General features: G+C 37.0%; 2 protein-coding genes and 1 pseudogene across 4 annotated transcripts; 1 reads left to right on the top strand and 2 right to left on the bottom strand.

Annotated features, from left to right (window-relative positions):
• Positions 1-435: 435 nt before the first annotated feature.
• On the bottom strand, positions 436-2,814 carry LOC306873647 (UPF0462 protein C4orf33 homolog; the record flags this gene model as incomplete). 2 transcript variants are annotated; one of them, XM_079423090.1, is made up of 6 exons in its annotated part: positions 436-887; positions 977-1,176; positions 1,660-1,711; positions 1,797-1,857; positions 2,159-2,370; positions 2,727-2,814. In XM_079423090.1, 5 exons carry the CDS (start codon positions 2,337-2,339, stop codon positions 788-790), a joined length of 594 nt encoding a protein of 197 aa, XP_079279216.1. In that variant the 3' UTR covers positions 436-787. The 2 variants fall into 2 exon arrangements, with proteins under 2 accessions (XP_079279216.1, XP_079279215.1); XM_079423089.1 differs by lacking the exon at positions 2,727-2,814 and having other exon boundaries at positions 2,159-2,381.
• Positions 2,815-2,927: 113 nt separating this feature from the next.
• Positions 2,928-17,821, top strand: LOC306874325 (sodium channel and clathrin linker 1-like; annotated as a pseudogene). The gene is made up of 17 exons (XR_013785840.1): positions 2,928-2,969; positions 3,525-3,566; positions 4,712-4,754; positions 5,243-5,315; positions 5,566-5,729; positions 7,105-7,234; positions 8,566-8,688; positions 9,570-9,663; positions 9,753-9,837; positions 10,455-10,612; positions 10,721-10,811; positions 11,850-11,909; positions 12,067-12,225; positions 13,445-13,638; positions 15,783-15,864; positions 15,972-16,060; positions 16,641-17,821. The product of XR_013785840.1 is annotated as a sodium channel and clathrin linker 1-like (transcript).
• Positions 17,820-26,046, bottom strand: LOC306873566 (clathrin light chain A-like). The gene is made up of 5 exons (XM_079422961.1): positions 25,782-26,046; positions 23,758-23,786; positions 22,572-22,689; positions 22,365-22,476; positions 17,820-18,522 (listed from the first exon to the last, which is right to left on the bottom strand). Exons 1-5 carry the CDS (start codon positions 25,966-25,968, stop codon positions 18,351-18,353), a joined length of 618 nt encoding a protein of 205 aa, XP_079279087.1. The 5' UTR covers positions 25,969-26,046; the 3' UTR covers positions 17,820-18,350.
• Between the last annotated feature and the right edge of the window lie 180 nt (positions 26,047-26,226).

The raw sequence follows: 26,226 nt of genomic DNA on the forward strand, positions 1-26,226 counted from the left end.
ATTCAGCTCACGCCCGCAGAGCGCGCTCGTGTCAGGAGTTCTGCAGCGCGAGAGCAGCGTCTCGGTAATTAGTCACTGTTAATATTCATTTTACGGACAGCGGCTGTAATTATAAACCCGTGTTCAGTCTTATTAGCAGCTAATTTGTAGTTTACGCAGCGCCTATTGATTATACGCATGGGTTTGTTGAGAGAGTTGAAGCTCGGCTGTTTTCAGAAGAGGTTTAATATCTCAGAAACAGCTTATGTTGAGATTGCTGCAGACCTAGTAAGAAAAGGGATTTAAGGAGTCGTCTTGTGGTAGGTTTAGGCACATGTTTTCTCTTGAAACCCTAAGGAGAATCTCTGAAGAATCTTCATGTAACTTATATTTCATATATAGCAGCACTATGTAGCGATAATGTTACCAAGCTCCAAAACAGGACAAAGAAAAACTTAAATGTTGTCGTTTGTTTATTTAATGTTCCACATTTTATTATTAAATGGTTATTTTTGTTTCAGTAGCTTATATAAAATGAACAATTCCCGTTTGCTACATATTGCATAGATATGTGGTGCTAGATGGAGTACTTACTGCTGAGAATAGTGCCCCATTACTGATAGATGATTTATTAAATTGTGATAATAAAAGCCATTATATTGCTGTTACACCCACATTAAAACAAGCCACATCATTAACTTTGATTAGGCTGCAGTGGAGTTTGTGCTCTAACATAGCCATGGAAGCAAATTGCAACTAATTACTGCATTAAAGAACTTCTTCATCTTCATTTGTAATTTTCAGCTGGTCATTTGCCTGCCAAATCCCACAGGTCAGATTCTGGCTGAACCCAGTCTTCTCCCATGATACTTTGCAGAGTGAAGTCTTGAAAATACTCAAGTCGGTGACTGTTCAGATGAGAGAAGAAATGTTAAGGTCCTGGTGATGTTAAGACCCATTAAAAGGAAACAAATAATTTTAAGATTTCTAAACTTACAAGTCTGGTCCCTGTCCTTCTACTAGGTCTTCACTGGGAACAGGATACAGAGCCTCATAGGTCCTTTCTGCTCCAGACCCATGGATGGCATAGGAATTCATCTTATTAATGCCCTGAGGGAAATACCTCCAAGGTAGAAGTGCTTCTCCCTTCCACGTCTTGTTTTCTATATTGGCTTTGAATGATAGAGGGAGTTGTTGCTGTAACAGGTTATAGCATAAACATTATTACAAAATAATAAGTTAATGGTCAAGATTAGCATAAGAGCATGTCACATCACTGCATGTTTTATCTCCCGTAATATTACATTAAGCATTCCTGCATTTTAATGTTTATTGCTGTTATAAACTGTACTTAATCAAACGTGACAGTAAAGGCACTGTTAAATGTATCACGATTACAGAAATATTAAGCAGCACAGTGGTCTTCAACATCTATAATAATAATCATTGTTTCTTGACCACCAAAACAGCAAATTAATTGACTGAAAGTGATTTCTAAAGGATCGTGCAACACTGAAGACTGGAGTAATGGCTGCTGAAAATTCAGCTTTACTGTCATTACATTACATTTAAAATATTCAAATATAAACGTTATTTTAAACAATTACAATATTTGACTGTTTTTACTGTATTTTTTACTGAAAACATGAATAAACTGGTGTACAATGTGTATTTTCTTACCATAAATGCATTATGTTTTCCATTCAATAGCAGAATAAGATGTTGTCCATGACTGTAATATCAAAATATCATTTCAATTACACACTAGCAATGAAAAATCATCCTGCTGCCTGATAAACACTGTAGGCTTAACTTACGGGCAGACTTCCACCTCCAGATACTGCTCAGTGTTGCTGTTCAGGAAGAATGACTCCACCACTGAAAAATTTATCAAAGAGCACAAATTGTAAAACAAAAATGTCAGTTAGAAATTCACAGAAAATCAGTGAAAGGTAAACGTTTAATTAGTGTTTCATTAACCTTTTCCTCTCATATTAATTCAAGTTTCCACCAAAGTCTTTGATTTATCTGGTAATTAGTCCAAGGATCAAGGTCGCATGCGTGTATGCAACATGATCAGCTGAGTGCACTAATTTGTCATCTAGTCATCTGAAAGTAAGAAACTCAATCTATAAACCAAAACTGACAAATTGGCCCTTAAAAGTATAGATGAACTTACCCTCATAGTCCCAGAGACCAGGGAACGGCTCTCCAGGTGGTCCGGCTGGTGCAGGGGGATCATTAAAGAAAGGAGCAGTCACCTGCATTAACAAACCGTCCTCGCCAGGTGAGAAGCGAATCTTTACCGGTTTATGACGCACAGGTAAGCTGTCCCAGGTACGTTTGATGTGGAACTCCATGACAGTCAGGAGGATACAACCAACGCAGACACTGTTAAGCATGGTAAAATATTATTTTCTTCTATTAAGATCTGAAATAATAAATTACTATCTGACTCAAAAGTTGTATTCTTGTTATATGTCTTTGTATATAAAGTCTGTACATCCACAGTTCTGTGCTCTAATACATCTTAAGCAGCTCAGGACACAGGACTGATATGAAATAAAGTTCAACAGTCATTGATAAGACATCGATATCGTATCTGATATCATAAACTTAACACCTGATGTTATTGGAAGAACACTTCCTGATTTCAGACATACATCACCTAAGAATTCCACATAAGTTTCAATAGTCAGCCACATAGTCAGCATTAACTAAATAACAATAGTGAAGTAAAGTCTTGCCTTATTCGATCACCTCGAGGTTTCTCATCTTGATAGTTCCTCAATTCAAGAACCAGGAAAAACCAGGAACTCCATAACCGCACGGAACGCAAGCAGGTTGAAGTTTCCCGGGAGCATTTTAATAAGTTGCACCGCGTTCCTGGGGATGAATCTGATTGGCTCTGAGGTAGAATCCGAGCGTCCGTCAACATGAATCTGATTGGCTGGGAGGATCTTTAAACTACAAGGCGGAAGGATTTGGAGGTATTTATCCTTATAAGATTACATTTATTTAGGTATTTCTGATATTGTGTCATATCTCATATTACGCGGTGGAAAATATCAGCATTTATAATTGACTTAAGTCTTAAGTGTGTGTTCAGCACGTTTATAATGAATGTTGAAATATGTGTAGCCGTTAGCATGCTAGTTAGCCAATGCAAATCTCCACCTAGATACCAATGATGCTTAATGCTGTTGCTGAGATTACACACCAGATTCGCTTCTTTTTCATTGAACCTATTGAAGAATATGTCATTTCGTTAGAATCCACTTCAATAATGTACGTTTACTCGATTAGACCAAAAATGATTAATGATATGGTTCTATAGAGTCAGTTAATTCAATGGTAAACTAATGCTCCTACACAAAGACAGTCTCCAGGGATCATTTGTGCTGGCTGTGTATAAACTGACTGCTTAATTGTTCCCCGCTGCATCCTACCCACCTACCGACCCACATACTAAATGTTATTATAGTTATGTTGATGATACATTTTTTCAGATATGTTTGACCTAACAAAGTTTTTTGCTGTTGCAGATGCAAAAATGACAACAGAAGTCGAGTTTCTTCGAGATCAAGGTGAATTAGTAGATCTCAGAAGTGATGTTGTGCAGATACAAGCTCAGTTTCACAATCATGCTTGTTCATCAGCACTTGAACTTTGTTTTTGTGTCTTATCAGTGAATCGTTTAAACCCCGTCCTGGGTCGATATCAGGATGAATTTCCTCCTCCCTCCTCAGTGTCACAGGTTAGTTTTATGATTAAATGGCAGTTTTATGTGTTGAATTATGTAGAATCAGTTTCACCCTCACATTTTTCGAAACCTGAATGACTTCTGTGTAATGCAAAAGATAATAAAGTAGAATGTGAGAACTAACATTTTGAGTCACCATTCACTGTTACTGCATCATACAATGAAAGTGAATGGTTTCCAAACAGGTTTGGAATAACAAGAGAGTAAATTTTGACCGATTTTAAATTTTGATCGTATTTAAGTCAGACCAATTGGGAGGAAAATAAACAGAAAATCCTAAAATAAACATGATTTCTTAATCCTTAATTCACCCTTCCACAAATTAAGCCCTAAAAAGGTCTTAAACCGAAGCAGAAACTCTTAAATTCTTAAAGTCACGTTATTAAATGTTGAATGCACTGCAAAAGAATGAATATCTTCCTCTGTATTTTTGCCTTGTTATCCAAAACAAATATCTAAACATCCTTAAATCAAGACACATTTACTTGAAATGCAGATTGAACATATAAAGTCTTGTTTCCAGAGTAAATTGAACAAAATTGAGTTTATGCTTAAAACAAGAACAAATATCCATCAATGGGGTATGAAATCTTATTTCCCCTTTTAATAAAGGTAGTTTTCTTCAGCCCATTGGCAAATTTTTGTTCCTGTTTTAATAATAAACTCAGTGTTTTGATCAATTGCACTGTAAACAAGACTCTTTATTTCATATTATTTTACTTCTTAAGCAAATTATTTAAGAATCTTTTAGACATTTGCACTAGAAAACAAGACAAAAACAGTGATGAAGATGTACTAATGTATCATGTTCCATTCAAATAATTCCATAAGTTTTCTTGGTCTTGCAAAGGTCTTGAAAGTCTTCATTTAAATTCATAAGCCTGCAGAAACCTAGAATAAAGGCTTGAAGGACTTGGGAAATTATCTGTAGACTAAAAATAAATATTTCACTTTATTTTTTTTTTAAAGACAGGTGATGTGGTCATGGAGCTCCCTGGCTCTCAGACAGAGGGTGAGTCTATACGGCCAATTAAAAACCTGCTACTACAGTCTCTGGCTCAAATCCTCTACTATTTTAACCATGCATCCAGTTCGTAATTAAAAAAGAAACAAATCAGGACTTTTCATGAACACCATGTCACTGTATATGATCTTGTTTGGAAAGATTGGCTGAAATTTGTACTGAACTTGTATGAACTGAATGTGTGCTCTCGTTATTATAAATGTTCTGATTAATTTTCTCACCTTTTACCTTTTATTGTGGTGACAAATGTTTCATATTTCTTTATTTAGAACGCATATAAAATGTGGTATTGATGTTTTCATTTTAATTATGTAATACATGTAAAATTATAAACTATTGATAGTAGTATACTGTAATTACAGTATTATTATAACCGTACTGCTATGTAATCCAGTATTATGGGACCCTAAACGTTAATAACCTATAATCTTTAATGTTTTACGATGTTGTTTTCTGACCTGGGTGTGTGTTTTCAGTCTAATGGCTCCTCTAATAGAATAATATGACAGGCACATACAACAGATGGAGATGCAGCTCAAGTTCTATCAGGTACACATTGCTACCCTACACAAATTCTTACACCACATAAATGCTCACATTACAGTGAGGTTTTACGAATGTCAGGGCTTGATGGGGCTGATTTCATGCTGTCAGCCCTAAACTGCAGTTTAATCCCAAGTCAAGTGAATTTGTCCTATAATAAGTTTGCCATTCAAGAGTACACTTTCTCTCAATCTCTCTCAATCATCCTTCTCCCACCACTCACTCATGTGCTTGTTTCTCCCTGTCAAACACTCAGAGGCAGATGAGAGATGTCAAAGCAAGCCTGGAGCAGGTGGTTAAGGAAAACGAGCTGTAAGAGCTTTCAAATGGATTTCCTGCTGATTTCTCCATCCAGCACTGATTTATTATCAGAGTCAGTCAGTGCTAACAGCTTCTGCTCCGCAGGATGAGGTGGCTTTGGTAATTACAGCCTACCCTTTATGTAAATTAACTTTATTTGTGAGAGAAAGTTTTGTGCCCCAATCTAGAGTAGGGCCATATGATTATTGCAATGTGAAGATCGCTGACGGAATCACGGAATCCAATCACAAAAATTTTATATTTGTATATTATATATTATAATTGTATATTTAAAAATTGTATAATTGTATAACGTGGAATTTCACGTAATTTGTCAAACTTTGGATGAATTAATCAAAAATAGGTTAGTGCACTAAAATCAAACCACCAGGCCGCAAAAATATTGACAATTTAAATATGGATCCTGCGTGTCTCTGTGTGAATGAATGGCACAGATGCACGGTTTTATTTACTATACACATGCTGAAGCGTGTGCACTCGCTGTGTTGAACATGAACGCATGAACATAATCTCTAGAACTGCTCTGAGAGTCACTTTATGAGCATTTTACTGTTTCTTTTGAGAAAGCTATGGTCATACCATATACAATCAGAAACTAAAGGTCTTTACAGCCGCCCGTCAAATTAAAAGTTTGGTTTAAACTTGAAGAAACGTGACAGAAATATATTACTTAATGTACTGATAGTGTAAATAATACAATTATTATTAAAACATTATTTTTAAGGAATATTTACCAGAAAAATGTAAATACACAAAGTATTTCTGAAAAAAAAAAATAATAATAATTTTTTTATAAAATTGATGAATTAATTTGAGATTAATGAATTTTGATTATTAAAAAGGAAATCCAGAAAATTAAATGGAATTTAATAATAAAACTGAATTTGAGGGGGAGGGGGAACTAAAACATATGTCATAGGTCTTAAAAATTTAAGTTTTGTTAAATATTTAGTAAATCGATGTTAAATTGTGTAAGTTTCATGATATCAATTAGTTAGACATGCTTTTTTGTTATTTAAACATTAAAACAGTCTAGAAAAATTCAAATAGAACAAATTGAATTTTGAAAAAAATAAAACTGATTTCATAGGGCCCTACTAGAAAAACGTGCACCCCCACCATGATCTAACTGTCAGTATTGTATAGTAATAGAACAAAAAAATGACAATTTAAGCAATTAAACATAACAGATCCGATAATATTTACATGAAAAAGGAAAAGCAAAATAACAATTAAATCTTAAATCATTGCATTTATTTAATGATTAAATTAAATGCTTTTAAACAAATCTACTTTCTTCTGATACTGATTTAATTTAATTATGTGTACGCCTGCCAATCTATTACTAGGACCTCAAAGTCATGAAAGTATGTTAATATTTCAGAACAAATTAAAGCATGTCCGCAGATAATTCCCAAAGGTTTACGAAGGTTGACATTTTGCAATAACTGTGTATATTAATTTTTATTTGCAGGCTTCATGCAGAGCAGAGAATGTCCATTGAAAAGCAGTTGCAGTCTCTGTCCACTGGAACAGGAGGAGATGGGACAGCGGATGCAATCACCATTAGCAATCTCGAGGAACAGGTCAAGTGTGCCGTGGAGGTGAATATCCAGACCTGTTCCAAAAACACCTCTAAGCTCCCATGAGTCGGTCTGTGGCACCACAAACCCACAGGCACTTTCCTGGCCCTGTATTCCAACTCTCTTCCTGTGCAAAGGGTGGAGAGGTGATCCGGGGTTGTTCCTGCTTTAAAGCTTCGTTCTTTAGTTGTTAGCAGACGGTGCAGGTCGTGTTATGCTGAGGGTAAGGGTTTTAATCAGCGTGGAGTACGCTCCAGGTGCTCCTGAGGATTACATATCAACACTTGACATTACGGAGTAATGAGATATTAGTGCATCACTCATCAAGCGTTCCACTTTCTGCCCGACACTGCGCATTCAGTTCACCAGAATGTTATGCTGAAAATCACATCTAAACCTCTCTAGAGAGCGCATCAGTTCAAGTCAAGTCTCAAGTGACTTATTTTTGAGTTTGTAGACTTTCCAATTAATATTCACATTTCTAATTTCCTAATTAACTGAGAATGACATAATTGGCTGTAAATTAAATATCCAGTGAGACATCTCTCTGCCTCGTTCTCATCGATAAGATGGTAATAAAGAAGAATAGTAACAGCATGGCTATATTATATTATAATTACATGTATCTTTTATATATTAGTATATATTCAATGTTTGCCAATATCAAACTGTGGGCTTGTTTTCCACTACTTGTTTTGTATAAAGAATGAGAGCATTAAGACTAAAATATTTAATAGCATCTCTGGTTTAAAACTCATTAGCAAAAAAGGGTGATAGAGCTGGGAATATGATTCATTCATGCAAATCAGTTTTTGCAAAGTGTCCGTTTTAATGAATCGGTTTGAATTCAGCAATTCATTTGCATTAATACTCAGGAGTATTCACTGACATTTTACGTTTTGAAATGTTTTTATAAAAACACAAGTCAATTTGCGTCAAAATGAAATTTAAATGCCAAGTCATAGTCAAAACATTTAAACATTTTAATTGCTGTAGTTATAAAAACCTCTTGCATTCACCGTATTTACACCAAAATATAATTGTTACTGCAGTTATTGTAATTAAGCAAATCTCAGTAAACATTATTTATTTTTCCTCCTTTATGCATTTCCAAACAACTTAAAGTGCAAGAGAATTAAGTGTATTCCCAGCCAATAAATCTCATGACCTTGACATTGTTAGCATCATAATTAATTTCTCAACAAGTTGAGCTACTGTATAAAGTTATCAATTAAGTTCAGTTAACATTGCGTCTCAGTTAGCAGTGGCATTCGGAGAGAGGTTTAGAGACACATTCATGGAAGGCCACAATCATAGTGTTTACCTTCTATTTGTTCTGTGTGTGTCTCCAGGAGAAAGAACGGGCTCTTCAGATGTGGCAGACAGCTTCACAGGAGTTGGATCGACTTCAGACCCAGTACCAGAGCTCCATAAGTGACGGACAAATACACGCAGTTGAACTGCAACATATGCAGGTTACAGTGTTGTTTACATACTAACACTTTCACATGTTCAGTTTATTTATAATGCATGTGGGAGGTCATCGATTTCGTTTTGAACTCAACAGCACATATTTGGTGTCCATACGCATTTTTGGTTTCTGAAAACAGTTCAATATCCTCTTTAATATTCTCACTTATTTCTAGAATATGTAATTTGATTATTGAACACTAGAGGGCACTAGAGTGTTTAACTACATACAGGCGCAGTTAACAGAACAAACAGGCCTGCAGCTTTTTCCAACAATTTATACATAAACCAGAAGGCATGCCATGCTGAATTATTTGAATATATGAATTCAATATTAGCTGTTGGCTGTAAAATATGGGCTTAATTGTGGCTTGAAGCTTATTATAATACACATAAATTAATTATTGAAATTCGTCCTTTATCCTTGCAAATTTCTTTGAAGTGTGTGTGTTTGGCATAATGCCCGGCCGGCGTTGATGTCTGTCCTGTCACACTCAGACCAATCAGCAGTTCCTGAAGACAGTGCAGTGAGCTGGAGGAGTTACGCAGCCAACTCAAGTAGCGTTCCAGATGGCTAAACCTTTAACTTAACCTTGACTCAAGTTCAGTTTGGCTCATGTGTTAATAATTCAGTCAGCTCAGTGCATTTATCATGATTTTAACACAACTTTAGTGCAGTCACATTTACTCCAGAAGATTGATTCTCACTGCTCTCGAAATGCCTCTAAAACGTTCTGATTTTAGAAGATTGCTGCATTTCTTTCCTGTCATCTTACTATTCTATCAATAAGAAGAAATAAAATTTTCTAAAATTAGAAAGTACTAAAAAGATCAGCTTTGTGTGTGTGTGTGTGAGTGTGAGTGTGATGTGTGATGTTTCAGGCAGGCAAAGCTTGAGCAGAGATCTTCTGCGACTAAAGTGGAGGAGATGACCAGACTCGTGCAGAATGTCCAGGATCAGATGCAGAGGAGGGTGAGAGGCAGACAGCTTGCGTACACTGTTAATGTTGCTATTATTGTGCTCATGTAATTTTTTTTCTAATAATGTCATGTTTGTGTAATGGTGCAGGAAGAGCAGAATCTCAGGGTAGAGAAGAAGCATCTGATCGGAGACTACAGCAAATACAAGCAGCACTGAAGCAGCTAGAAGCCAAGTGACGTTTAATATAGAAGTCAATACAATTTTTTTATAGAAGTTAATACTTAAATTCAGCAAGGATCCCTAAAATTAATCAAATAAGATGGTGAAGACTATGAATAAAACATCACGATTTACACAACAATAAGGAGCATAACCATTTTCAACATTGATGATAATAATAATAGTAATAATAAATGTTTCTTGAGATTTAAATCCGCATATTATAACGATTTCTGAAGGATCATGTGACACTGAAGACTGGAGTAAAGGCTTCTGAAAATTCAGCTTTGCATCACAGTAATACATTTTATTCTAAAATATGTTAAAATAGAAAACTCAATAATGAATTGCAATAATATTTTACAATATTTACTACTGTTTTTATGTACTGTTAAAGTATAATATTATATTATTTTATGTATGTTTGATTAAATAAATGTAATCTTGGTGAGCATAAATGTTTTTTTTTTTAATTATTATATTTTAAAAACCAACCAAAAACATTTGAAAAGTAATGTACATGTGAAATTTTAAAACAATTTAAAAAAACTGACCCAGCCTCCAAAAAAGAAAAAATATTTAAAAAAATTATTATTGAACATATGGATGGATTTATTTATTTTTTTTCAGACTCAAAGCTGCAATGCAGGACTCTGAGTCAGTGCGCAGGAAGCAGACGGATTGGGAGCGACAAGTGGGAGAACTGCAGGGTTGCTGCACCTCTCTGGAAGAGGAGAAATTTGAACTCCATCCAGCTGGCCGAGGAAGCCTCGCTTCAGAGAGAACAGGTCACGCTCCAAATAAACACCGCACAGGCCCAGTTCAAGAGCTCTTCTATACGTACCTGACTTCACAATCTAAAATGATTTTGGTGTGTTTATAATATGTTACTCTAGGCACAGCTGAGGAAGAAACGGAGAGCTGGAGAAGATGAAAGATGCCATGAAGCAGCTGATCCAGGATGCTGCCATTCGCACCAGGAAAGAGGTGATCACTGCTAATGTTCTTGAACTTTCAAAGGTAGACAACAGAATACAGCATCAGGTCTGCTCTCAGACACGTTAAATTAGGCTTTTCTCCAACCATAGTGAGCCTACCTAGATAATATTTTAGGCATCTTTATAGTTCCTGTAACTATTGGTGGAAACACCCGCTTTTTGGCGTGTTCGCACTGCAGGAACTAGGAACGATTTTAGTTTATAGGAATGCCTTTTAATTAAAGCCTAGTTTCAAACAACGCCCTACCATGTTCTTACTATTGTTACTATTTTTACAATATCTTACTATTTTATTAATGTGTGTGTGGCAAAAGCTTGGGTTTAGCTTACCTGTCGAGAAGAAACTCAAACATTTGATCAAATTCCTCCATCCTGTTGTCTGTCTCTCTTTGGCAAGCCTATGAATTTTGGCTTGCACTTCTGTAACCAAATCTGAATTTCTTTTCTCACAATCTTTAACAGCATTAAAGATTAAAAGCAACTGTACCTCCTTGAACCTTGTAGAGCTCTATAGTCAAAAATAGCCTGACTGTTAGCACTGGCACAGCATGGTTATGGCACAGTCAAATCAGCATCATTCTAGTTTCTAATTTTAGTGTTTTGACATTTAGCTAATCTGTGATCACAGCGTACATACATTGTTATTTGCATCTTTGAATGTGGCTCATAATAGTTTTCTTTTCCTCCTTTTATAGGAGGGGAAGTCGTGGCCTAATGGTTAGAGAGTTGGACTCGTGATCCAAAGGTTGCGGGTTTGAGTCTCGGGCCGGCAGGGATTGTAGGTGGGGGGAGTGAATGTACAGTGCTCTCTCCACCCTCGACACCACGACTGAGGTGCTCTTGAGCAAGGCATCGAACCCCCAACTGCTCCCCGGGCGCTGCAGCATAAAATGGCTGCCCACTGCTCCGGGTGTATGTTCACGGTGTGTGTTCACTGCTGTGTGTGTGCACGTTGGATGGGTTAAATGCAGAGCACGAATTCCGAGTATGGGTCACCATACTTGGCTGAATGTCACTTCACTTATAGGTAGATAGTGTCCGTAAGCAGTGTAACGTTTAGATTCATCGTATGGCTGAGGAGCTTTCTGCAACTGGTGACACATTCATCAGCATATGTGCAGATGTGTATAGCTACAACTGTCACCATTGCATATCAACATATCTGCTGTGGTTGTGCGTGTAGGAATGTGCCAATAAAGAGACACAGATTGAAAGAGCCCATCGGGAGCCCTGTGCTTGTGTAGGTATTCAGAGGAGCTGTCGCGCTGTCAAGAGGAGGTGTGGAGGCTGCAGCCATCAGTGAAGAGAGACTCACACTGCAGCAAGAGAACCAGCAACTGCACAGAGACATGGAAGCACTGCACAAAGAGTGTGTGCTCGCTCAGAGACGTGCCAAACAACAGGTTACAAAGAACTGCATTCTCATAAACAGTCATACTAAGCTGCTGTTTGCCCTTAAGGGGATAGTTCACCCAAAACATTGTAATAATTTACTCACATTCACATCAGTTGAATCTTGTATGACTGTATTTCTAATGTGGAACAAAATATATTTAGTATATCTAAATATATTTTTTTGTTTATTTCATTCTACGTACAGTTGGTTCCCCATTGAGAACGTCACAACTGTGAGCACATTAGCACAGCACACATATTTATACCTGGCCCAACCTGATGAACAACAATGTGAACTACACTGATATGCATAGGTTAACCAAACATAACAGAGGTCATTTACATAAAGTTGTAAAAGGAATAGTTCACCAAAAAATCTGTCATCAACACAAATTATATTTTTCATCAAATTTGAGCGATTTCTGTCACTCCATTGAAAGTCACAAAACTTTCATGATTTAAAAAGCTCATAAAAACATTATAAAAGTAGTCCACAAGAATTGAGCAGTTTAATCAGTGATCTTAAAAAAAAAAACACGTTTACTTTATATGATGAACAGATTTAAAGCTTCTCTTCACATATGTGACCCTGGACCACAAAACCAGTCTTAAGTCGCTCGGGTATATTTATAGCAATAGCCAAAAATACACTGTATGGGTCAAAATGATTGATTTTTCTTTTATGACAAAAATGATTAGGATATTAAGTAAAGATCATGTTCCATGAAGATATTTTGTAAATTTCCTACCGTAAATATATCAAAACTTAATCTTTGATTAATATGCAAGAACTTTAAATCAGTATTTAGATTTTTTTTGCACCCTCATATTCCAGATTTTCAAATAGTTGTATCCCGGCCAAACATTGTCCAATCCTAACAAACCATACATCAATGGAAAGCTTAATTTTGACGAATTGACCCTTATGACTGGTTTTGTGATCTAGGGTCACATATAGACACTGATCAATGCGCATACATAGAGCAGATCAAATATGGTAAAACAAAAGCTCAAACACGATTTCTTAATGTGCATAAACAAATGAGGTTTGCTCTCGCAAGTCATGCTAGTACGGTCAAGTTTCCTTTTACTATACTTGATGGAATGGATTTTCAGGGTCAGAAATATCTCCGGTTTCATAATATCTTAATTTGTGCTTCCAAGATAAATTAATGACTTCATTGTGAGAAATTAATAACAGAATTAAATTGTTGTTTGCATGTGTAGGTGTCTTCGATGCAGCAGGAGCTGTGTGTGAAGTTGCAGGGTTTGGAGTCCAAACTGAGAGAGCTGGAGGAGAGCAGTAAAAACTCCAGCGCTGGTTTGACCAGACTGCTGCTCGCTCAACAGAAAACCATCAGCCGCTACAAAGACGAGGCCAAGAACCTCACACAGGCTTTCCAGCAGAAACTCAACAGCCTCAAGGCAAGGCAAGTTTATTTATATAGCACATTTCATACACAGTGGTAATTCAAAGTGCTTTACATAAAAGAAAGTGAAATAGACATTAAAATCAATAAAAACATGGAAATAAGAATAATAAAAACAAGGAATTTTAAAATGATATAGAAAATGATTTAAAATAAATTTAAAGAAAATGATTATACATAAAATTCATTGCAGTCAGTTCGGACATATAGCACAGTGCTCATTCAAATGCACAGTTAAACAGATGAGTTTTGAGTCTTGATTTAAATGTGGCTAATGTTTTAGCACATCTGATCTCTTCTGGAAGCTGGTTCCAGCTGCGGGCCGCATAATAGCTAAACGCAGACTCCCCTTGTTTTGTGTGAACTCTTGGTATTTCTAACTGACTCGATCCTAATGATCTGAGTGGTCTGTTTGGTTTATATTCAGTGAGCATATCAGCAATATATTTAGGTCCTAGGCCATTGAGTGACTTATAAACGAGTAAAAGTACTTTAAAATCAATCCTAAATGTAACTGGAAGCCAGTGTAAGGACCTGAGGACTGGTGTGATATGCTCAGATTTTCTGGTTCTAGTCAGAATTCTGGCAGCAGCGTTCTGGATGAGCTGCAGTTGTCTAATGGTCTTCTTGGGAAGGCCGGTGAGGAGACCATTACAGTAATCCACCCTGCTGGTGATAAAGGCATGAACAAGTTTCTCCAAGTCTTGATTGGAGACAAAACCTCTAATTCTTGCAATATTTTTGAGATGATAGTATGCTGATTTAGTTATTGCTTTGACATGACTACTGAAACTAAGGTCTGTCTCCAGAATCACCCCAAGATTTCTGACTTGATTTTTCGTTGTTTGACCCCTAGAGTCAAGATATGCATTCACCTTGAGAACTTCATCTTTGTTTCCAAATGCAATGATTTCAGTTTTCTCCTTGTTTAACTGAAGAAAGTTCTGGCACATCCAACTGTTAATTTCATCAATGCATTGGCAGAGGGAGTCAATGGGGCTGTAGTCATTTGGAGATAAGGCTAGGTAAATCTGGGTATCATCAGCATAGCAATTTGGTTCTTCCTCATTATCTGACTTAGTGGGAGCATATACAGGTTAAACAAGAGCGGTGCAAGAATTGAGCCTTGTGGGACTCCACATGTCATGGCCGTCCACTTAGACTTATGCTCTCCTATACTCACATAATAACCTCTCCCTTCTAAGTATGACCTGAACCATTTGAGTGCCATCCCAGAAAGCCCGACCCAGTTTTCCAGTCTCTCTAAAAGTATGTTATGATCGACAGTGTCAAACGCAGCACTAAGATCTAGTAGTACCAGCACTGATATTTTGCCAGAATCAGAATTGACGCGAATATCATTTATTATCTTAATGAGTGCTGTCTCTGTGCTGTGATGTGCTCGGAAACCAGACTAAAAATTGTCCAGGTATCCATTTGACTTTAAGTAGTTGTTCAGCTGATTAAAAACTACCTTTTCAATAATCTTACCTATGAAAGGAAGATTTGATATGGGTCTATAGTTGCTCAACATGGTGTTATCAAGATTGCGCTTTTTCAGAAGGGGCTTAACAACTGCAGTTTTAAGGGAGTTTGGAAAAGTCCCAGAAAGAAGTGAGGCGTTCACCACTTCTAAGAGATCAGCTTCTAAACAGTTAAGCACATTTTTGAAAAAGGATGTGGGAAGTGTGTCAAGATAGCAGGTTGAAGATTTAAGGTGCTGTACTATTTCTTCCAAAATTTTGTTATCAATTTCTTTAAAAACACACATAGTCACTTCTTTCTCAGGTGAACACTCACTTGACACGCACAGATCCCGCAGAAGTATTGTTTGGCAAGGGCAAAATCACTATTACTGTTACTCGTATTTAGGGTTAGTGATCTTGACAGACCACTAAGTATTAAACATTGGTGTGTAACTCATCCTGCACAGTTAAATGGATGTTAATGATACCCAGAACACCCTATCACGGCTGAAACATGTTATTGCTCATGCTTATTTTCATTGTATTGAGACAGTAATTGCCATATAACAAGCTTATTGATTACATATAATGTGAATTTATTGAATAAAGCAAGTCAAGTTTGGATCGCAGCATCAGGAGAAGGCTCAGTTAAAATGACTATAACCATTGCAGGTCAGAGCTGAACAGACAGAAACAGTGCACTCAGGAACTGCAGATCCAGATGGAAACTGATCATCAGAAGATACTGGAGGTGTGTAGGTGCAGTTTTGTTTCTACTTAGAAAGATGTTGTGTGCGGTAAGTGATTGAATTTCTTTTGGGTTTCCAGTGAGTCATGTTATATCACTTTTACTGCTAGTATGAAAGGCAGGTTTCAGAGCAGCAGGATAAGAGCACGCGTCTACAGAGGCGTCTTACTCAGGACGTGCGGCCAGCGCATCACAACAGGTATACACACACCATACTGGATATCTGCACACTTCCTGCCTATGCAACAGTGGCCACTCACTTTTACAGTAGCCTTGGGTCTCAAAGTATTTTTCCTATTGGGATTTTTTTTTTTTTTAAGTGTTAATTTTAGAGTTAGAATCCATGAACCAAATGGCTACAAGGGCAAATCACAAAACATTAAAGATTTGATTTAAAACAAAAAAAAAGTGTTTAAAAAGTAGACAAAAACACAAAGGTACAAGACTATGTACTTTACAGTTTAAAGGATGGAGAGAACTACAATCCCATGAAGCTTATGTTTTCTCTTCTTTTGTGGCATAAATTGCAATTCTCAGATTGGAGTTTTTTGCATAATCGTGGGTGATGTAGTTTTACACCAGGAATTCTGCTGTTCAACAAGATTATTTAAAAAATTGACAGCATGTACCATTGATTAATAACCCTGTAGCTCACAGTGTAGGTCTGTTTTTAAATGTTTATAAATTATCGATAAAAATCAGTTCCCATAATAGAGAAGCAAAGTTTGCACCCGACGGTTGTTGTACAGAATCCCTCTAAACTACTGTTTCTGTTTCAGCTGAGTGTGATATCACACCGGCGAAAAGCTGCGTCCATGATGGATCTTGAGACTTTATCATAGATAAACAGGAGCAGATTTTGGTCATATCACCCTGTTCAGTTTGTTTTGGGGTTTAACAGTGTTTAGTGTTTAGTGTCTAGAGCTTTCACGGGCAGGTTTCCCCTTATGTTCATTGACAATTAATGTAATAAAAAAAGGTTGAGTTCACCACTGTCACGGGACGCTGCGAGGGTGCCGTGGAAAAGACGGAGTCTGGGTCCAAATGCAGGTAAGGCTCTCTTTTAATCAGAAACAAAAAGGCCAACTCGGCACAAAAAAGCAAAGTAGTAACGGACTGGGATACGAGACGGTAACACAGTGTATGTATCCCAGACCAGAGCAAACACTAGAAACAAACAGTTACAACCAGGCCGAGTGGTGAGAGAAGGGAGGCTAATAAGTCTGTGGCAACGGGGAACAGCTGAGGGTGTAATAATGTGACAGGTGTGTGTAGTTTAGAGGAGTGACCTCTGGTGGAGAAGGGAAGAACTGCCGGGCCCGGACTCATGACAACCACTAACCATGGAGGAAAATATAATCAACGCTTTGGGAGAAATGTCACCTAAAAAATGTATTGGCTACTGCTGAATGAAATTATTTGGCTAAAGTAATGTTATTTTTGTCTTAATGAATGTAAAAATGACCAGATTTAAAATGGAATCACTTTGTGTTTCAAAGACGCCTGTCAGGGTTACTACCAAGCCAAAGTATTTGTTTTTCTTGGAATTCTACTTGTTGCACAAATTACCAATAATACAAATGTTTTTAAAACTGAGTGCAGATGGGTTTATAGTCTTACTAGAACACAGATGTAGTTCTGGTTAGCTTGTGCCATTGTAAGAATTGATCAATAAATGCAATAATTTATACCAAAGGGTTGTTGAATGTTTGATTCTGAGTGCTTTACAGACATTGTGCAGAGTTCTCAGAACATTCACAACTAAAGTACCTGCAGGCAGGTGTTGACTGCATTAGTTCCATATTTGGAGTTATTGGATTACCTTTCAATATCTTAATGAGCAGTCATCAAATTAGTTCTTGCATGTACAAATTAATATTATTTCCCAAATATTTATTACAAAAAGTATTAATTTTTCTTTTACCAAACAATGTAAACAACAAAAATTGCTTCACAAACACATTTCAAATGTGTTTAATCATACTGAAACAGAATGGACAACATGAGGCGACATTCACTGGGGTACAGCTCTGTTCTTCAACAACTTGTGCCATAATCTCACAATGAAGTGTAGAGGACCAGTCTTTATGTACATAGTTACACACACACACTAATATCCACCATCTGTATACAACATACACAAGACGTTTAGTACTGTATTCCCGAACAACTTACGAAGGAAATGCATAGATTGATAGTGTCAATGCCACACACTGTCTCTACATGGAAAAATGAACATGGAGTTTGGTCCTTAAAATTGACACCAAAAATAAAAACAATCTCAACATGTTATATATTTATAGATTAGATGTATATATATATAAACATATATAGATACACTCATATCATATGTAATAATATAATATAGATTATTTATATATGGAAATTGAGCTCAAAGCCATTGGGATGGGACCACAAAGGAATCGATCAATGTTGTGAAACCCAATGGCTGCTGGGACTTGTAGTTTTGAAGACTCCAGACATGGAGCTTAGCGAACAAGCGGGGCCTGTTTAAGAGAGATGAGGACTGAACGCATGCGGGAGACATCCTTGGCCTGCTTGCTGGACTTGGGGTTGAAATCGCAAAGGCGCGCCACGCGCTCCCATTCCGTGCCGGGACTGTTCTCGTCTAGTTCCGACACCATGGCTTCCTCAGCCGCCCTGTCGACGAGAAAAATCGCAATCAGCTTGGGACAGAAACTGGAAACAATCTCAGACACGTCCCGCTTAAGCACACAACCGCTGACCTCCTGAATGTTTACATCATGAGAAAAACTAGAGATCTTGACATGACTGAAAAATTACTTTCCAGCAAACTCACAGGTTTTTGAAACTGTGTTTACCAAAAGGAGCTTCCAAAACTGGTTCAAATGTTTCCTTAGGTTCTTTTTTAGGAGGTAAGAGGCAAGTGTACCAAAGCAGCTGTGTCTGGATGAAACTCAATGGTTATTTCCATCCAACAAGAATACATTCATAGAGAGACATTCTTCAGGTGACCACATCCAAAACAGATGGTAGTTTGAGCATCATGCCCCCAACCCACCATTACCAGAACTATCTTGATCTTGAAGGCAGGAAAAGGTTCCAGAACACCCACAATCAAATTTTGCAGCAATTCAGTTGGTTAAAACAACTAATTGTATTCATGACTTCCATACTTTGAAAGTCCTTATATTGTGGGACATTCCTCATCTCTTGACGGTCTGAGGAATGTCAAGGAATCGCGTACGCTAATGAGCCTTCAACGTAGAGATTGACAGGCCAATTAGCTTATTTTAACCACTAAATCTTTGTGCAAAGGCTGAAAGTGCTATGCGTTGGCAGTGACCAAAAGCGGGGCCTTCTGCTGAGCATGTGAAGTTTCTGGCAAGCCAAACGCTAAAGAGCTCTTAACATAAAAAAAAAAAAAAAAAAAATCTTCAGAGAGCTTTTGGAGACCATATTCGACTATTCCCGTTTCCTCCCGGCCGTTACCAACCCTTTCCGCTGCCGTGGACTCAGTCCAGTAGAGTTGCATTAGCCTCTCCACTGTCACACAATATACACAGCAAAATGGGTATGAAAAGCCAATGAGATAAATCACGGTCACAATCAACTACAATCAACGCACAGGACTAGTGCACCAACACATCACCACAAAAGGACATCCAGAATCTTATTTTTAGCAGAAACATGTTGATAATAAAGACAGCAATTCATTGGTGTATAAATTTGCAATAAATGGTGTTTGTTCCCTGAGCATATTTGGTTGTCTTTTCTTTATTTTTTACTTTTTTATTTTTTTTACTTAACTGGTCTAGGCGGTAGCAAGGATGGTTAATGTGAGTGCTTAAAGGTGCATAGAGAAAAGAAAAACAAGGAGAAACAGATCACAAGTCAGATATATAGAAAACCAAAAGAATGAGATTTATGCAGATGACCAAAGCAGGCATGCACTGTTCAAAACCCAAGTCATCTTAGGAGTGTTTCTAAGTGCGCTTAGCTTGCAGCCATCATTAATCTATGCGCCGCTCAGCGATCTCAACTGGCGCTTCAGTTGAGAGACATTTACTAAGCAAAAGAAAAGCAGCTAGTGTTTATAATAGTTCTGCAGAATAGGCAGAAGCGGTAAGAGGTCCATGATGAACATGAGGGCTGCAGAACTAAGAGGACAGTTACAGTTCTAGTCTGGGACAGCTTTGCTCAACCTAGGCACACCGTACTCTAAAATATTCCATCTAACAGAAGCAACTAGGTGTCCGGCCAAAGTACAAACCATGGGATAAAGGTACACCAAGTCTCGGTTTATAAAAAATAAAAAAATTCAACTTCTCAACATTTGACCAAGTTGAGAATGGAATCAGCCAACAAATGGAAGATTAAAACAGAAGGAACTAAACTGGTGGTCAAAGTCAGTAACAAATCAATTGACAGTCTTGCCAAGCGATAATGTAATATTTAGATATCAAAAAAAACTATTTTGATAAACTAAAACAATGAAATGACCTAGTGCACCTCAATATAAAAGTTTAAAAAAAAAGGATTTAGAAAGCAAAATGTTGAACTTTGACAACACATTAAAATAAAAAAAAAATGAAAAACAAGAGAAAATATATATTTTTTTAGTAATTGCAACACTGGCTGGTTTATTTATATATAGACTGGCTAGACACGTAGTTGCTTAGAAATTCACTAGTGCTGTATTACATAGACGCTACAACTGCACTAAATACAACTACTATAATCAATCTCAAATAATATTAATGTTAGACAATAAATAACATTGACTAATCTATACAAATGTTTAGATGCATCTTGAATATCAAGAAAATGCAGACATAGTGACAGATGCATGACACAAACATATGACAAAAAAAATGCTTAAACATTTTGAAAATGACCATGAAAAATTTACAAAAAAATAAAATGACAAATGAAAAAAGACTGAATGAGCAAGACGGATATAAAATCTGCCATGTAATTTAAACATGAAGGAGGGGTGAAAAAAAATGGACAACATGCATAGTGTGCAGAATTATTTGTCCAATTGGTCTTTAAAAATCACCTTTTTTTTTATGAAGTTAACCAAAAGTTTGGTTAGAAATGTGTAAGAGTAACAGGTGATGGAAAAAAAATTGAGATGCAGGAAAATGAGTTATTGAGAGATGCATGTGAAAAGAAAGGATGTTAGTTTAGCAACATACACATAACCAATCAGATCAGCGAAGGGTTGTTTGTAGAAATCCTCATCCAGCACCCTGGGAGTCCCAGAAGAGAGCAGCGAAGCAGGAGAAAACAGAGAGAGTGGTAAAAAGGAGAAAAATAACACTCGTACAGAGCCAAAACACTGCAATGTTACCATACCAGTGTTAAGACCAGGCCAAGTACATTAAAGTAGACAACAGCACACGAGAGAGAAAGACAGAGAAACAGGGCATAAAGAGACAAGGAATTCACATTCAGGGGAATTAGGACAGATATACAGAAAGTGGAGACATGTCATTTTTATTTTATTTGTACCAAAACATACTCAATTTCCACTGGGATGGAATGGAAACTTAACTTTTGACCCAATATCGCTTACTTTCCTGTCAGCACGTATATCGATAGAGTTAATTCAAATGCTTCATTGAAACAGAAAGAGCTTTCCATAGAGCTCCTTATTCCAGTCTAATGGCTAAATGCAACAGCTTGTGGCAATCATAGATATAGTAACTGCTTCGGATTGGATGAGGCATGATCATGTGACCAAAACACTGCAGAAGTGTCCAAGGGCACAATCACAACACCATTCAACAAGGTCAGATACCTTCTTCACTGTCCTCTCATATCATTAGTCACAACATCATAGAATGGTTAGACTAAATAATAGAAATATTCACTCAAAACTGATCCTGAATCATTACATGTTAATCAAAATTTGTATTTTGAATGTGGTGAACGTTTGAGCCACTATTTACTACACAGAAAAATTAAGCTGTGTAAATTATAAATTTCATTTGAGTGAACTATTCTTTAAAGGAACAGTTCACCCAAAAATGAAAACTTGCTGGAAGCATTATTATTATTATTAATAATTATAGACTCGTATTTAGGCCAGAAGCAACAGTTTAAAGTTAAAAGGCTTTCACAAGACATTAACTGATGGACTGGAGTCGTATGGATTACTTGTGGATTATTGTGATGTTTTTATCAGTTGTTTGGACTCTCATTCTGACGGCACCCATTCACTGCAGAGGATCCATTGGTGAGCAGGTGATGTAATGCTAAATTCAAATCTCTTCTGATGAAGATACAAACTAATCTACATTTTGGATGGCCTGAAGGTCATCCGTTTTCATTTTTGAGTAAACCATTCCTTTAAGAAAAAGAATATTTCCCTTTGAATACACTTAACCAGCATACACCTTGATGTCGAGTACGATGGAGAAGCTGTGCACTTTCTAGTGCTTTTATAACCAAAACAGCAAAAGAGAAACTAGACCTCTTCTATAGATTTCAGCTGCTTGAATAGTGTCGTGTACCTGTTGTTAACTTTGGTCTTCTCCAGCTGCTCGTTCTGCCTGGTGTGCCACTCCTCCAGCTCCAGCTTCGCTTTCTCCTTCCACTCTGCCTCCTGCTTACGGGAGTTAGCATCTGAAACACAGCAGAGGGAACATCTGTCAGCCCTGAATGAACCTTATAGTTTTAATATATCTTAAGGAGAACATATACGTCTATGCTCGAGTTACCAAGCTCCTCCAGCCTCTCACGCTGCTCCTCTCTCCACTTCCTCAAGCTCTCCGGCTCTGCCTGCAACCGATCAACACTGGAGATGGCCGCATACACATCTGAAGGACCGTTACTCTCCTACAGAACAGAAACAGCTAAAATCAGGAGTCCAAACCATACAATTCAAGAATACTATTTAGTTGATGCACTTCTTTAAAGCATCAACTCATTTGGATGTGTGATTAGTCAATTATTTTAATTAATTCTTCAAGTTTATATATTTTAATTGGAAAAATAAAACTGACTTGTTAATATGTGAGTGACTAGTAACACTAGGTAAGTGTACACTGTAAAGCCTGTCATATAAGATCATATCACATGTCATATAAGGTCACAAAAACTATTTTAAAATGGAACAGTTTATTATCTTTAGGCTTCTTTTTAATTTTGCATATGCATTTTATTTATTGCACCAAATTTGATACAACAGGCTTTTAAGGCCTATAGTGTGCGATATACAGTGTAGTGAGAAAATAGAGCTCATACTTGGAGGAAAAAAAAATACCTGAGTTTTATTCAGTCCCAAACTGAGCAAAAATAGACAATTTGGTATAGCTGCTGTTATTCATATAAAAAGATGAAATTCTGATAGCTTGTAATGTAAATCTCCCAATAACATGACATTTAAAATGTTCTGTAGTTTTAAAACATAATGCAATGCAACACAATGATGATTTGAGAGATACAAATAATAAATTTCTCAAAAGCCTGATGTAACTCATCTGATACATTTTTAAATGGTTTACCTAAAAAAAAATGTATGGAAAATCAAGTAAACCTAAGTTGCTTTAATCTTGAAATTATTTATATACAAAAAAAAAAAAAAAAAGTTCTGTTTTTTCAGCATAATTTTTATCACGTTTAGAACTTAGTTTAGAAATGCATGTATCAAATTACAGGGTTAATCAATTCTTCTAACATTGGCTTAATATACACAGCTATTTAGAACTATGAAAGGAAGCAATGGTTTAGCTAGTCTAGATTTAGTCTTCTGTTCTGTTCTCATGCACACTGCATTTCCTATCATTTGTAGTATAAATACATTCAAGAGACAACGCTGTCTTTTAAAAAAATTACAACTGTAATATTTTAAAAATGATTTTCTGAGTTTGATGGAACACAAGAAAGAAGCCATCAAAGTCTTACCCCGTGCAGATCTCCATTCAATGCTCCACCTGCCAAGATAAAAGAGAGAGAAGAACATTGATGCGTTAAAAATTGTCAGTGTTTGGTCAATTTTTCATGCGTCGCATATAATCCATCTGTATGAATCACCCCCCGTACAGTCACTGAGTGAAAACACATTAGACAAAGGCCGTTTAGCCTTCCTATAGCTCAAACAGTAGAGCATGCCGCTAACAAGCGAAAGCTGTGGGTTTAATTCCCAGGGAATGCATGAAATTTTAAAATTATGCATAAATTGAATGCAATGGAAGTCACTTTGGATAAAGGCATCTTTAAAAAATGGCAAAAAAAAACATTTTAGTCCATGACAAAGCATTATTTTAGTGTTGAATTGGGGGACAGGACATGTCTTTCCTCCTGCCCAAGTCTCTGGTTTTGCTGACTTCTTTCCCTTTCTTCCTGAATCAGTGAAAACGTAGCATTTCTTTACTTGAAGTGATTTAAACGGTTACACTCCAACATTTTCATCAAGAAATACATACTAAGCATACAATTAATAAAAGGCTACATGTTTTCAGCACATGAAAATCCATTTTTAACCTAAGCCTGAATTAATGAACAGACAGTATGCAGGTCTGACTGATTTTCTGCAGACTGCACTGCATAGACTGCTGTCTTCAGTCATCCTAGACCTAAGTCAGACTGTGCCTTTATGCCAGTGAAACAACATCCCCATCATCATTTATTCAAAACTTTCAGCCAAAGCAACATTCAAGCCAACGGCCAGTAAAAAGGGAATACCAGACACTCGTGTAGATTGATAATGTAAGGTGTGATTATTAATTAAGGCCTCCAAAACACTATAATTTCAGTCAGTCTATGGTATTAAATTAATTTGAAAAGGTGTAATTATAGTTTAGGTACCTGTAGAGATACTTGTGATGGAAATGTATGCCTTGACACTTAGTGAGCTGCCTACCTAAAAAGACTCTTTTCGAATGCATAAAGCAGTAAATATGAATCCCTTATGCAACTCGCTTTGGATAAAAGCATCTGCCAAATGTGTAAATGTGTTTTAGACAAAGACATTATCAAATCTTTAAAACAAAACCTTTTAGTCATCATGGTTGAGTTCAAATCGTTCATTTCTGGCCATTCGAACCTTCAAATGGAATATTTATGGCATTAGAGCTGCGTTTGAAATGAATGACTCGAACATCTACGAACATGACAGGTCGATATGTATATTAATATTTCCTTCAACTGTTGAATAGAATATTTGAGAGCATCAAATGTGCGTTCAAATCGCTCATTTTCGTAGATTAGGGCGCGTTTAAACATGCAATACGCTTTTTTATGCCATTTAATGCTGTCTAAATAAGCATCTCAATGCGTTTGAATACACAGCAGTGGTCCTGTCATAACCAAATCTAAAAGATACCTGGACATTTCAGTATAAAGACTATAGGAACTTCTCTCTCTCACACACACACACACACACACACACACACACACACACACACACACACACAGCCTTAGTCCAAAGGTCATTATATAATAAAAACTCCATCAACGTTCAAGGAACTGGAATTTTGCTGATACAACCACTAACAGTAACTTCCAACAGTAATCAATCGACTCAAATCGGTAAATGTGTGCTCAGACACAATTATCTCCTTTGAACCTGAGTAAAACTGCAATTAAACCGTTAAAAGCGAGGTCTAACGTTACCAGAGGCAGATTCCTAAAGAGCGGAGTTAACGCCATTTTCCTTCTTCCTTTAACTGACGTTAGCAGTCCAGTATGTAAAACATTAGGACATTTAAACGGCTTTTTGAACACGTTTATGGCAGCGTGATCTATACAAACAGCACGTAATTAACGTTAACTTATTTATACACATAACGTTAGAGCTCTGAATGAAGGCTAGCTGGCAGGCTAACGAACGAGTAAAAGAGTTATATGCTTGGGTAGATTAAGGTAAAAAAAAAGTGTGTATAAGATTTTAGTTTGTTTTTATTATTATGGATGTCGTGCAAACCCACCGTCAGGGTCTTGGCTCAGAGATGAAGGCATTTCTCCGCTGTCCAGGATGCTGAAGCCCTCGTCATTCTCAATGCCCGCGATTTCACTCTCCTGCTGGGCCAGAAAGGCTGCCGCCGGGTCCTCGTCTGCCCCCACGCCGTTTCCTGCGCTTCCTTGAGGGGCACTGAGCATATCAAAATCGTCCATGACTCGCCAAATGTGTTTGGAGTGAGAATAACTGAAAACACAAATCACCCTGCTGTCTTCCTCGTCGACGGCTCCAATGTCAGTGGGGGAGGTGCTTAAGAGAGAACGGCCGCGAAGGAAACAGCCGCTCAACCAATCAGCGTTCTGTATTTTTGATGAGCAGTTCCATTGTCCATACAAATGGCGAGAAGTTGAGTCGCCGACCAATAAAATGACTAAACCGTAGCTGTGCAAGTCCCGTGATCATCAGCGTTGCAG

This window comes from Barbus barbus (genome assembly GCF_936440315.1).
Source record: "Barbus barbus genome assembly, chromosome: 8".
NCBI classification, from domain to species: Eukaryota; Metazoa; Chordata; class Actinopteri; order Cypriniformes; family Cyprinidae; genus Barbus; species Barbus barbus.

Excerpts from the sequence above, each read along its gene's own strand:
- LOC306873566 (XM_079422961.1), bottom strand. The coding sequence starts at position 25,968 with ATGGACGATTTTGATATGCTCAGTGCCCCTCAAGGAAGCGCAGGAAAC. Across the intron at positions 22,690-23,757 it reads TGAATGGAGATCTGCACGGG|GAGAGTAACGGTCCTTCAGA; the intron begins GTAAGACTTTGA and ends TCTGTTCTGTAG. Across the intron at positions 22,477-22,571 it reads TGAGAGGCTGGAGGAGCTTG|ATGCTAACTCCCGTAAGCAG; the intron begins GTAACTCGAGCA and ends GCTGTGTTTCAG.